The sequence below is a fragment of the Lethenteron reissneri genome, chromosome 68 (genome assembly GCF_015708825.2).
Source record: "Lethenteron reissneri isolate LAM-NWPU_2019-01 chromosome 68, ASM1570882v1, whole genome shotgun sequence".
NCBI lineage: Eukaryota > Metazoa > Chordata > Hyperoartia > Petromyzontiformes > Petromyzontidae > Lethenteron > Lethenteron reissneri.
In genome coordinates this window covers 6,507,338-6,517,563 of record NC_083846.1, presented here as the reverse complement: position 1 = coordinate 6,517,563, position 10,226 = coordinate 6,507,338, and the positions used below count along the sequence as shown (strand labels likewise).

At 55.2% G+C, this 10,226-nt stretch overlaps 1 protein-coding gene across 3 annotated transcripts; it reads left to right on the top strand.

Moving 5' to 3' along the window:
• The first annotated feature begins 2,878 nt into the window (after positions 1-2,878).
• CREBL2 (cAMP responsive element binding protein like 2) lies at positions 2,879-9,838 on the top strand. Of its 3 annotated transcripts, none has more exons than XM_061578922.1 (4): positions 2,879-3,427; positions 7,637-7,774; positions 9,013-9,195; positions 9,663-9,838. In XM_061578922.1, the coding sequence occupies exons 1-4, from the start codon at positions 3,413-3,415 to the stop codon at positions 9,789-9,791; spliced, it is 465 nt and encodes a 154-aa protein (XP_061434906.1). In that variant the 5' UTR covers positions 2,879-3,412; the 3' UTR covers positions 9,792-9,838. The 3 variants fall into 3 exon arrangements, with proteins under 3 accessions (XP_061434906.1, XP_061434905.1, XP_061434909.1); XM_061578921.1 differs by having other exon boundaries at positions 9,010-9,195; XM_061578925.1 differs by lacking the exon at positions 7,637-7,774.
• Positions 9,839-10,226: the final 388 nt, after the last annotated feature.

Below are 10,226 nucleotides of genomic sequence, written 5' to 3'. Positions count from 1 at the left end.
ATATAGACAGCACGTTCTACTCTTTAAATAGACGTTTTAATAAATGTTGTCTCCTATAACATCAGAGTGCAGCGCCACATTAAATACGCACTACAATGACGATGGTTCAAAGCGATTTGAAGCATGTTTTATTTTGGGGGGGGAGGCAGAGCTTTGTGACGTCATATTTGAGGGGGGGGGGGTCTGACTTTTTGTGACGCCGTGTGACGAGGGGGGGGGGAGGTCAAAATTCGTCCAAAATCGCGTGACGTCATTTATGGACGGCCCCTTTCCCTATGATTTCATCATCCCCGTGTCCCAAGACCGTTTTCAGGAGGGCTCTGATGCTCCTCCACTTGCAGTGAGAGACACTTTGTTGGGCTGTCATCGTCCATAAATGACGTCACGCGATTTTGGACGAGCTTTGACCCCCCCCCCCCCCTCGTCACACGGCGTCACAAAGAGTCAGCCCCCCCCCTCAAATATGACGTCACAAAGCTCTGCCCCCCACCCCCAAAAAAAATAAAACATGCTTCAAATCGTTTTAAACTATTGTCATTGTAGTGCGTATTTAATGTGGCGCTGCACTCTGATGTTGAAGGAGAAAACATTTATTATAAAGTCTATTTAATTAAGTAGAACGTGCTGTCTATATTGATTTAAAGTTGCGAATTTTGATGTGACGTCACATTTCTCAACCCCCCCTCGTCACACATCGTCACAAATGTCTGACCCCCCCCCCAGGTGCGTGACGTCATTTATGTCCTGTGTTTGTTGTTGTGAGTTAAAGAGCTTTATAGATCATCGGATTTATCCGGCAGTCTTAAATCAACATTGTGAGTCTGAGGAGAGGTTGATGACTTCCGTGATCATCTCAGGCGGGCAGTCGACCACCCACAGCACCCTGGGTCTGTCCCACGTGACCCTGCCAGGCAGCGAGACTCAACGTGCACCTAGCCTGGCACCCAGGAAGAAAAAAAATCCCATCACGTCTACACAACGGCACTTTATCAGTGCTGGATTAAACTCCGAATGGGAATTGAGGGGGGGGGGGTATGAACGAATTCATAAGTTCAAAAGAATATAACTTTTAAAAAATGTTTACATCACTGCTGCATTTTTCACGTTATTAAGTCATTTTTTCTTCTTATTTACAGTTATAAGAGCAAAACTTAATTTCAACGTGTAAATTTAAAGCTCTCTAGGGACGAGTCTTGACTCCTTACTGAAGGCAAACAAAAAATGAAAAAGTTTAAACTCACAGCGGTAAATAATAAAATAATAAAAATAAAACAATACAATTCTCACGACGTTTCGATTGCCACTTTTTTCAAAAAAAATCTTGCTGTGGTTTTCACACATGACGATGATTGCTCGTGTTACAATCGAAACGTCGTGAGAATTTAATATATTTTTTTTTTATATTTTCCTTCGACTTTTACCGAAAAGAAACCAAGAATATCACAGCGCACGCACCGAGAAACCCGCGTGACGTCACTACCAAAACGTCAACACACGTGCGCGGCTCGAGCACGGGCTCCGTCGTCGCCATGGCAACCAGCCCCTCCCCCATCCCCTCCTCGCCCCAACACACATCCCCATAGCAACGCCGCTCCCCCCCCACCACCACCACACGTGACAGAAGGAGCCCTAGAACATTCGCTCGACGCCTCCAAACCCAGTTGGGAGACCACGTGACCGCGGAGGGGGCGGGGGGAGGGGGGAGGAGGGAGGGGGCGGGGGGCGGGGGGAGGGGGAGGGGGCGGGGGGAGGGGCGGGGGGAGGGGGCGGGGGGAGGGGGCGGGGGGAGGGGGCGGGGGAGGGGGCGGGGGGGCGGGGGGGAGGGGGGGTGAGGGGGGAGGGGGCGGGGGGAGGGGGCGGGGGGCGGGGGCGGGGGGAGGGGGCGGGGGGAGGGGTGAGGGGGAGGGGGCGGGGGGGCAACTCAAGTTTTTATTTTAAAAAACACAACGGCGTGACGTCACTTCACGGGAGTTGGGGGGCGGAGTTATTTAAATCTATATTCTTAGGTTTTTTTCGGTATTTTATTTTATTTGTATTAATTTTGATGTTTTACCTACGTGACTTTACCGAAAAAACCTAAGAATATGAATCCTTGCAGTCACGAAAGCTTCAAATCTAGAATTATTTAAATCTCCAGCCCTCTGTGAGTGGTGGGGGCGGAGTTATTTAAATGTCACGCCTGGCCTTGACGTTGAACTTGAGGGTGGGGGCCGAGTGGAGGGGGGGGTGGGCGTGTTTATTTATATACCAAGCCCCGCCTTGACATTAAACACTGGGGGGGTGTGTGGGCGGGGTTATGAAGATAGGGGGGGGGCACTGGGGGGAGGGGGGGCACTGGGGGGTGTGTGGGTGGGGTATGAAGATGGGGGGGGGCACTGGGGGGAGGGGGGGCACTGGGGGGTGTGTGGGTGGGGTTATGAAGATGGGGGGGGGGGGGCACTGGGGGGGGGGTGTGGGAGGGGTTATGAAGATGGGGGGGGGCACTGGGGGGGGGGTGGGTGGGCGGGGTTATGAAGATGGGGGGGAGGGGCACTGGGGGGGGCACGCGGGGGGGGGGGGGCACGCGGGGGGGGGGGGCACGCGGGGGGGGGGCACGCGGGGGGGGGGGGGTGTGTAGGCGGGGTTATGAAGATGGGGGGGGGCACGCGGGGGGGGTTATGAAGATGGGAGTGGGGCACTGGGGGGGGGGGTGTGGGCGGGGTTATGAAGATGGGGGGGGTGTGTGGGCGGGGTTATGAAGATGGGGGGGGGGGGGGCACTGGGGGGGGGTGTGGCGGGGTTATGAAGATGGGGGGGGGGGTGTGTGGGCGGGGTTATGAAGATAGGGGGGGGGGCACTGGGGGGGGGGGGTGTGGGTGGGGTTATTGAGATGGGGGGGGGGCACTGGGGGGGGGGGTGTGGGCGGGGTTATTCGAGTTCAAGTTCTCCGCGGTGACGTAGGGGGCGCGCGTCACGTGACGTTGTTGTTGTGGATCTGGAAGTGGGCGGCGCTAGAACAGTCTGGAGAGAGCGAAGCGACCCCCCCGACACCATCAACACACAGACACGAGTGGTGGAGGTGCTGGTGGTGGTGTTAGTGGTGTCTCTCTCTCTCTGTCTCTCTCTGTCTCTCTGTGTGTGTGACCCACATCGCCTCGCTCACACAGAGCCGCTGCTGTCAGCTCGAAGCGAGAAGAAGTCGGGAGAGCGAGCGCCAAACTCGAGCGTTGTGCTGTCTGATCGGGTCTTCCTCGCTCCGCTATAGCTAACTCAACGTCGTCCGTCGGTCTCCGTGGTCCCCACCTCTTCCTCCTCCTCCTCCTGGTCCGCAAGCCTTCGCGAGCCTCCGTCAGCTGCGCTGGGGAGGACGCAGCGAAGCGTCCGGAACCAGTCAGCCGCCACCGCCCTCAGCGCCCCACTGCGTGTCTGAAGCATGGACGACAGCAAGGTGCTGTGTGTGTGTGTGTCTGTGTGTGTGTGTGTCGGTGTGTGTGTCGGTGTGTGTGTCTGTGTGTGTGTGTCTGTGTGTGTGTCTGTGTGTGTGTCGGTGTGTGTGTCGGTGTGTCTGTGTGTGTGTGTGTGTCGGTGTGTGTGTCGGTGTGTGTGTCTGTGTGTGTGTGTCTGTGTGTGTGTCTGTGTGTGTCTGTGTGTGTGTCTGTGTGTGTCACTGTGTGTGTGTCTGTGTGTGTCACTGTGTGTGTCTTGTGTGTGTGTCTGTGTGTGTGTCTGTGTGTGTGTCTGTGTGTGTGTCTGTGTGTGTGTCTGTGTGTGTGTCTGTGTGTGTCTGTGTGTATCTGTGTGTGTGTGTCTGTGTGTGTCTGTGTGTGTGTGTCTGTGTGTGTGTGTCTGTGTGTGTGTGTCAGTGTGTGTGTGTCTGTGTTGTGTCTGTGTGTGTATGTATGTGTGTGTCTGTGTGTATGTATGTATGTATGTGTCAGTGTGTCTGTGTGTGTGTGTCTGTGTGTCTGTGTGTGTGTGTGTCTGTGTGTGTGTGTCTGTGTGTGTAGGGTTTATTTGACAGTGCAGACAAGGAGGAGGAGGAGGGGGGGGGAGCGCTAACAGGAGTGGAGCTTATGGAGTTGTTGTTGTTGTTGACTCACTGTTGTTGTGCGTTGACTCTCACGGTAGGGAAGGGGGTGCGGGGTGTGGGGGCTGCTGCAGTGTCCTTGCTGCAGCGCGCCGCGTGTTTCTGTGCAGACCGACCTCGTGGTTTGTGTGTCTCGAACGAGTGAAACTCCGACGACTTCCCCGATGTCGCACACGCGGGTCGCACACGCGGGTCGCCTGCGTACGGCGCAGAAGAAGTTTCGACGCGCGAACTGCCGTGTCACGTGACGGCGGCGCGCACTGTAGCGCCACGTGTCCTGTGCCGAGTAACCCTGATGCGCGTACAGTAGCGTGTGTACTGTACGGCAGGGTGTGTACTGTAGTGTGTGTACTGTATGGCAGGGTGTGTACTGTAGTGTGTGTACAGTAGTGTGTGTACAGTAGTGTGTATACAGTAGTGTGTATACAGTACGGCAGTCTACTGTAGTGTGTACAGTAGTGTATACAGTAGTGTGTATACAGTACGGCAGTCTACTGTAGTGTGTACAGTAGTGTATACAGTACGGCAGTCTACTGTAGTGTGTGTACAGTGGTGTGTATACAGTAGTGTGTATACTGTTGTAGTGTGTATACAGTACGACAGTCTACTGTAGTGTGTACAGTAGTGTGTATACTGTTGTAGTGTGTGTACTGTAGTGCCCCAACAGTCTGTTCAGGCTATACGGGTGATCTTTGTCTTTGTGCTATAGTGTGCAAAGTCGGTCGACTCATCCTATCAAATGAGTTCCTGGTGGGGAGACAAAGGCGGCCGGGCGTGGAGCTAGCCACCCACCCCTCATGTGCCACAGCGCCGGCCTTCATAGGTGCTCGCTAGCAGCACTTGCCCCAGCAGTCTGTTGAAGGCTACACGGGGGATCTTAGTCTTTGTACTGTAGTGTGTGTTTGCTGTATGGCAGTGTGCTATCTGTGAGGCTGGTGTGTGTGTGTGTGTTTACTGTATGGCAGTGTGCTCTCTGTGAGGCTGGTGTGTGTGTGTGTGTGTTTGCTGTATGGCAGTGTGCTCTCTGTGAGGCTGGTGTGTGTGTGTGTGTTTGCTGTATGGCAGTGTGCTCTCTGTGAGGCTGGTGTGTGTGTGTGTGTGTTTGCTGTATGGCAGTGTGCTCTCTGTGAGGCTGGTGTGTGTGTGTGTGTTTGCTGTATGGCAGTGTGCTCTCTGTGAGGCTGGTGTGTGTGTGTGTGTTTGCTGTATGGCAGTGTGCTCTCTGTGAGGCTGGTGTGTGTGTTTGCTGTATGGCAGTGTGCTCTCTGTGAGGCTGGTGTGTGTGTGTTTGCTGTAGGGCAGTGTGCTCTCTGTGAGGCTGGTGTGTGTGTGTGTGTTTGCTGTATGGCAGTGTGCTATCTGTGAGGCTGGTGTGTGTGTGTTTGCTGTATGGCAGTGTGCTATCTGTGAGGCTGGTGTGTGTGTGTGTGCTGTATGGCAGTGTGCTATCTGTGAGGCTGATGTGTGTGTGTTTGCTGTATGGCAGTGTGCTCTCTGTGAGGCTGGTGTGTGTGTGTGTTTGCTGTATGGCAGTGTGCTCTCTGTGAGGCTGGTGTGTGTGTGTTTGCTGTATGGCAGTGTGCTATCTGTGAGGCTGGTGTGTGTGTGTGTTTGCTGTATGGCAGTGTGCTATCTGTGAGGCTGGTGTGTGTGTGTGTGTGTTTGCTGTATGGCAGTGTGCTCTCTGTGAGGCTGGTGTGTGTGTGTTTGCTGTATGGCAGTGTGCTCTCTGTGAGGCTGGTGTGTGTGTGTGTGTGTTGTATGGCAGTGTGCTATCTGTGAGGCTGGTGTGTGTGTGTGTGTGTTTGCTGTAGGGCAGTGTGCTCTCTGTGAGGCTGGTGTGTGTGTGTGCTGTATGACAGTGTGCTCTCTGTGAGGCTGGTGTGTGTGTGTGTGCTGTATGGCAGTGTGCTCTCTGTGAGGCTGGTGTGTGTGTGTGTGCTGTATGGCAGTGTGCTCTCTGTGAGGCTGGTGTGTGTGTGTGTGCTGTATGGCAGTGTGCTCTCTGTGAGGCTGGTGTGTGTGTGTGTGCTGTATGGCAGTGTGCTCTCTGTGAGGCTGGTGTGTGTGTGTGTGCTGTATGGCAGTGTGCTCTCTGTGAGGCTGGTGTGTGTGTGTGTGCTGTATGGCAGTGTGCTCTCTGTGAGGCTGGTGTGTGTGTGTGTGCTGTATGGCAGTGTGCTCTCTGTGAGGCTGGTGTGTGTGTGTGTGCTGTATGGCAGTGTGCTCTCTGTGAGGCTGGTGTGTGTGTGTGTGTGCTGTATGGTAGTGTGCTCTCTGTGAGGCTGGTGTGTGTGTGTTTGCTGTATGGCAGTGTGCTCTCTGTGAGGCTGGTGTGTGTGTGTCTGTGTTTGCTGTATGGCAGTGTGCTCTCTGTGAGGCTGGTGTGTGTGTGTGTGCTTGGCTGTGCTCTGGTGTACACTGTATTGCATTGGACTCTGTTTACTTATCTTTACTGTGACCACGTGTGCTGCAGGAGCGTGGGGAGCGGTGGGGGAGCGGTTAGCGCGCTGCTCCACGCGCCTAGCGATCACGAGTTCCATTCCCACTCACAACACCAGTGGCGATTATCTGAACCGGGTCCTGGGCCTCCCCTATGTCGACTCAGCCTCAATTGAGTACCTGATGCTGGTGTGTGTCTAAACATCACCACTGGCCACCCCACCCCCTCGTGTGTCACAGTGCCGGCCTTGAAAGTTGCTCTCTAACAGCACTTGCCCCAACAGTCTTGTACAGGCTATACGGGAGACCTTTGTATTTGTACTGTAGATGGTATTCCGTGTGTTAGTAGCAGCAGCAGCAGCATCGTGTACCGGGACACGGAGGCGAATTCTCTCAACGGGCTCCGCTTTACGAGTTTCACCGGATAATGTTTGATTCGTGCTGGCGAGTGTCAGATAGCCGAGAACTCCCAACAAGTCCCAACACCAACTCCCCATTCCCCCCTCCCCCGTGTAGCCTCCAACAGGCTGGTGGGGCAAGTGCTGACCGCGAGTAGCAGCGCACGAGGGTTGTCGACCGAGGGGAGGCCCAGGGATCGGTTCGGATAATCGTCAAGTGGTTGTCGGTGGCCGTGAGCGGGAATGGAAACCCGGGTCGCCGGGTTCGTAGCGAGACGACTGCTCAAGAATTCGTCATAAAGGTTTTTGGGTCGGATCGCGTTATTTATAAATGTGTCGTAACCATCCGCCACTAGACACGGCCAATCGGCAAAAAAGTGTCGCGTTGACAAAAGACAAAATAGTTCACTACTTTAGCCCACCGGTTTGCTGATGAGTGAATCCACAACATAAAAAAAAAATTCATTCACTCTTCAACAAACTGGTGGGCTAAAGCAGTGAACTATTTTGTCTTTTGTCAACGCGACACTTTTTTGCCGATTGGCCGTGTCGGGTGGTGGAGGGTTACGACACATTTATAAATAACGCGATCTCACCCAAAAACGTTCATCACGAATAATATTGCTCGCGGAAGCCTGCTACGCGTTGAACAGGTCAAGACGTGACGCCCGACTGAGTATCCACAAGTACACCCAGGCTTGTGCTCATGACCACGTGCTGTCCTCTGTAGGCTCTTGGAGGAGTGGGTGGAGTTGGAGGTGGTGGAGTTGGTGGAGTTGGAGGAGGTGGAGGAGGAGGTGGAGGTGGTGGGGTTCTAGGAGGAGGAGGAGGAGGTGATGGCAAAGTGAAGAAGATCCAGCACATAGAGGTGGGGGTCGGTGGCCTGCCGAGTTAGCATGGAGCCATGATGCCACAGTATCAACGTCGTCGTCATCAGAGCGAGCGAGCGAGAGAGGGAGGGAGAGTTGTTGGGACGTGGTGCTCCCAGAGAGCTGCTTCGACGTGGCGCTGAGCTAGACACTTGCAGGGCTGCCGCACGTTTGTCTCTTTGATTGACCCACCCCCCCACCCCACCCCCCGGGGTCTCTTAATTGTGACGTCATCGCCACCACCAACCACGTGGATACATCGCTTACATTGCTGCTTCTGACGACGAAGATCATCGCGTTCGTTCCATTTCCCGCTGTAAATAACAATCAGAATCGTCGTCATCATACATGCGCACGGCGCTTTAATGGGTTGGCAATTTAACTTGTTACGTGTGCAATTCGAACATAATCGAGGTTTGCTTGGGTTAGGTCGCGTAAATAAAAATGTGTCGTTAAACCCGCCGCCACCACCACACGACACAGCCAATCGGTAAAACGTGGCCAATGCGTTACTATCACAGCACTAACCACTACAACATTTACAATTACTGTGTAGTAGTGTAGTGTATAGTGTAGTGTATAGTGCAGTTCACTAGTTCAGCACTAACCGGTTGTGCGTTGGAGAGTAAATCCACAGTTGTCAATCTCGCGGGTTTACTCTCCAACTCGCCGGGAACTTAACAATTTAGATTCTTGATTTTAAGCATCGCCACATGCCACCGCCACTCCATCGGCACCACGATCTCCTCCTCGGCTTCTCTGCTTCTCATTGCCGCACACACCCACCCATTTCACCGCGGCGCTGTCTCTCTCTGTCTCTCTCTCTGTCTCTCTCTGTGTCTCTCAGTCTGTCTCTCTCTGTCTCTCTCTGTCTCTCTCTGTCTCTGTCTCTCTGTCTCTCTCTGTCTCTCTCTGTCTCTGTCTCTCTGTCTCTCTCTGTCTCTCTCTGTCTCTCTCTGTCTCTCTCTGTGTCTTTGTCTCTCTCGCTCTGTCTCTCTGTCTTTCTCGCTCTGTCTCTATCTCTCTGTCTCTCTCTGTCTCTCTGTCTCTCTCTGTGTCTCTGTCTCTCTCTGTCTCTCTCTGTGTCTGTCTCTCTCTGTGTATCTGTCTCTCTCTGTTTCTCTCTCTGTCTCGGTCACCTCTCCGTGTCTCTCTGTCTCTCTTCGTCTCTCTCTCTCTTTGACTCTCTCTCCCCGTTTCTCTCTCGCGACCGCCGCTGCCGCCGCCGCCGCAGCAGGTGAAGAAGCCGGGCAAGCGTGGGCGCAAGCCGGCCAAGATCGACCTCAAGGCGAAGCTAGAGCGCAGCCGGCAGAGCGCCAGGGAGTGCCGCGCTCGCAAGAAGCAGCGCTACCAGTGCCTGGAGGAGATGGTGTCGGGACGCGAGCGAGCCATATGTGCGCTGCGCGAGGAGCTCGACATGGTGAGCGAGGGCGCCGCCACCGCCACTGCTGCCCCCCCCCCCCGCCGCCCGAGATGGCTTCACCATGAAGCTTCGTCGTCATCATCATCATCATCAAAACTCTCTCGCTCTCCCCTGCAAACGATGATAAACTCATTGCATACAGACATCCTTCCTCCCCACTGCCTCCCCGTGTCTCCCCCTGTCCCCCACTATCTGCCCGTGTCTCCCAAAATCTCCCCCTACCTTCTCCACCATCTCCCCGTGTCTCCCAATATCTCCCCCTACTTTTCCCCTTCCTCCCCGTGTCTCCCCCCTGTCTCCCAAAATCTCCCTGCGTCTCCACCTATCTTGCCGTGTCTCCCCCCCTGTCTCCCACTATCTCCCGCTACCTTCTCCCCCCTCCGTCCACCCTGCATCTCTCATCCACCTTCCACTGCCTTTTCTGCCCCCCCCCCGCTCCGCCCCTGCCCCCCGCGTGCCCTCAGTACAAGCAGTGGTGCATTGCGATGGACCAGGGCAAGATCCCGTCTGAGATCAAGGCGCTGCTGAGCGGCGAGGAGACCCCCCGCGGCCTCGCCTCCTCGCTCAGCAAGGAGAGGCCTGGCAAGCACTGAACGGGCGACGCCGCCGCCGCCGGGAGGAGACGGCGCGGGGAGATTTTGGGGGGAGGTATTGGGGGGGGGGATTTTGGGGGGTGGGTAGATTTTGGTGGGGGTGGGCGGGGAGATATTGGGGGGGGGAGATTTTGGGGGGGTGGTCGGGAAGGTATTTGAGGGGTGGGTGGGGAGATATTGGGGGGTGGGCGGGGAGATTTTGGTGGGGGTGGGCGGGGAGATATTGGGGGGATGGGTGGGGAGGTATTGGGGGGGGGGAGATTTTGGGGGATGGGCGGTGAGATTTTGGGGGGGTGGTCGGGGAGGTATTTGGGGGGTGGGCGGGGAGATATTGGGGGGGTGAGATATTGGGGGGTGGGCGAGGGGGGGGGGAATATTGGGAGGGGGGGTGGGAGGGGAGATATTGGGGCAGGGGGAGATATTTGGGAGGGGGGT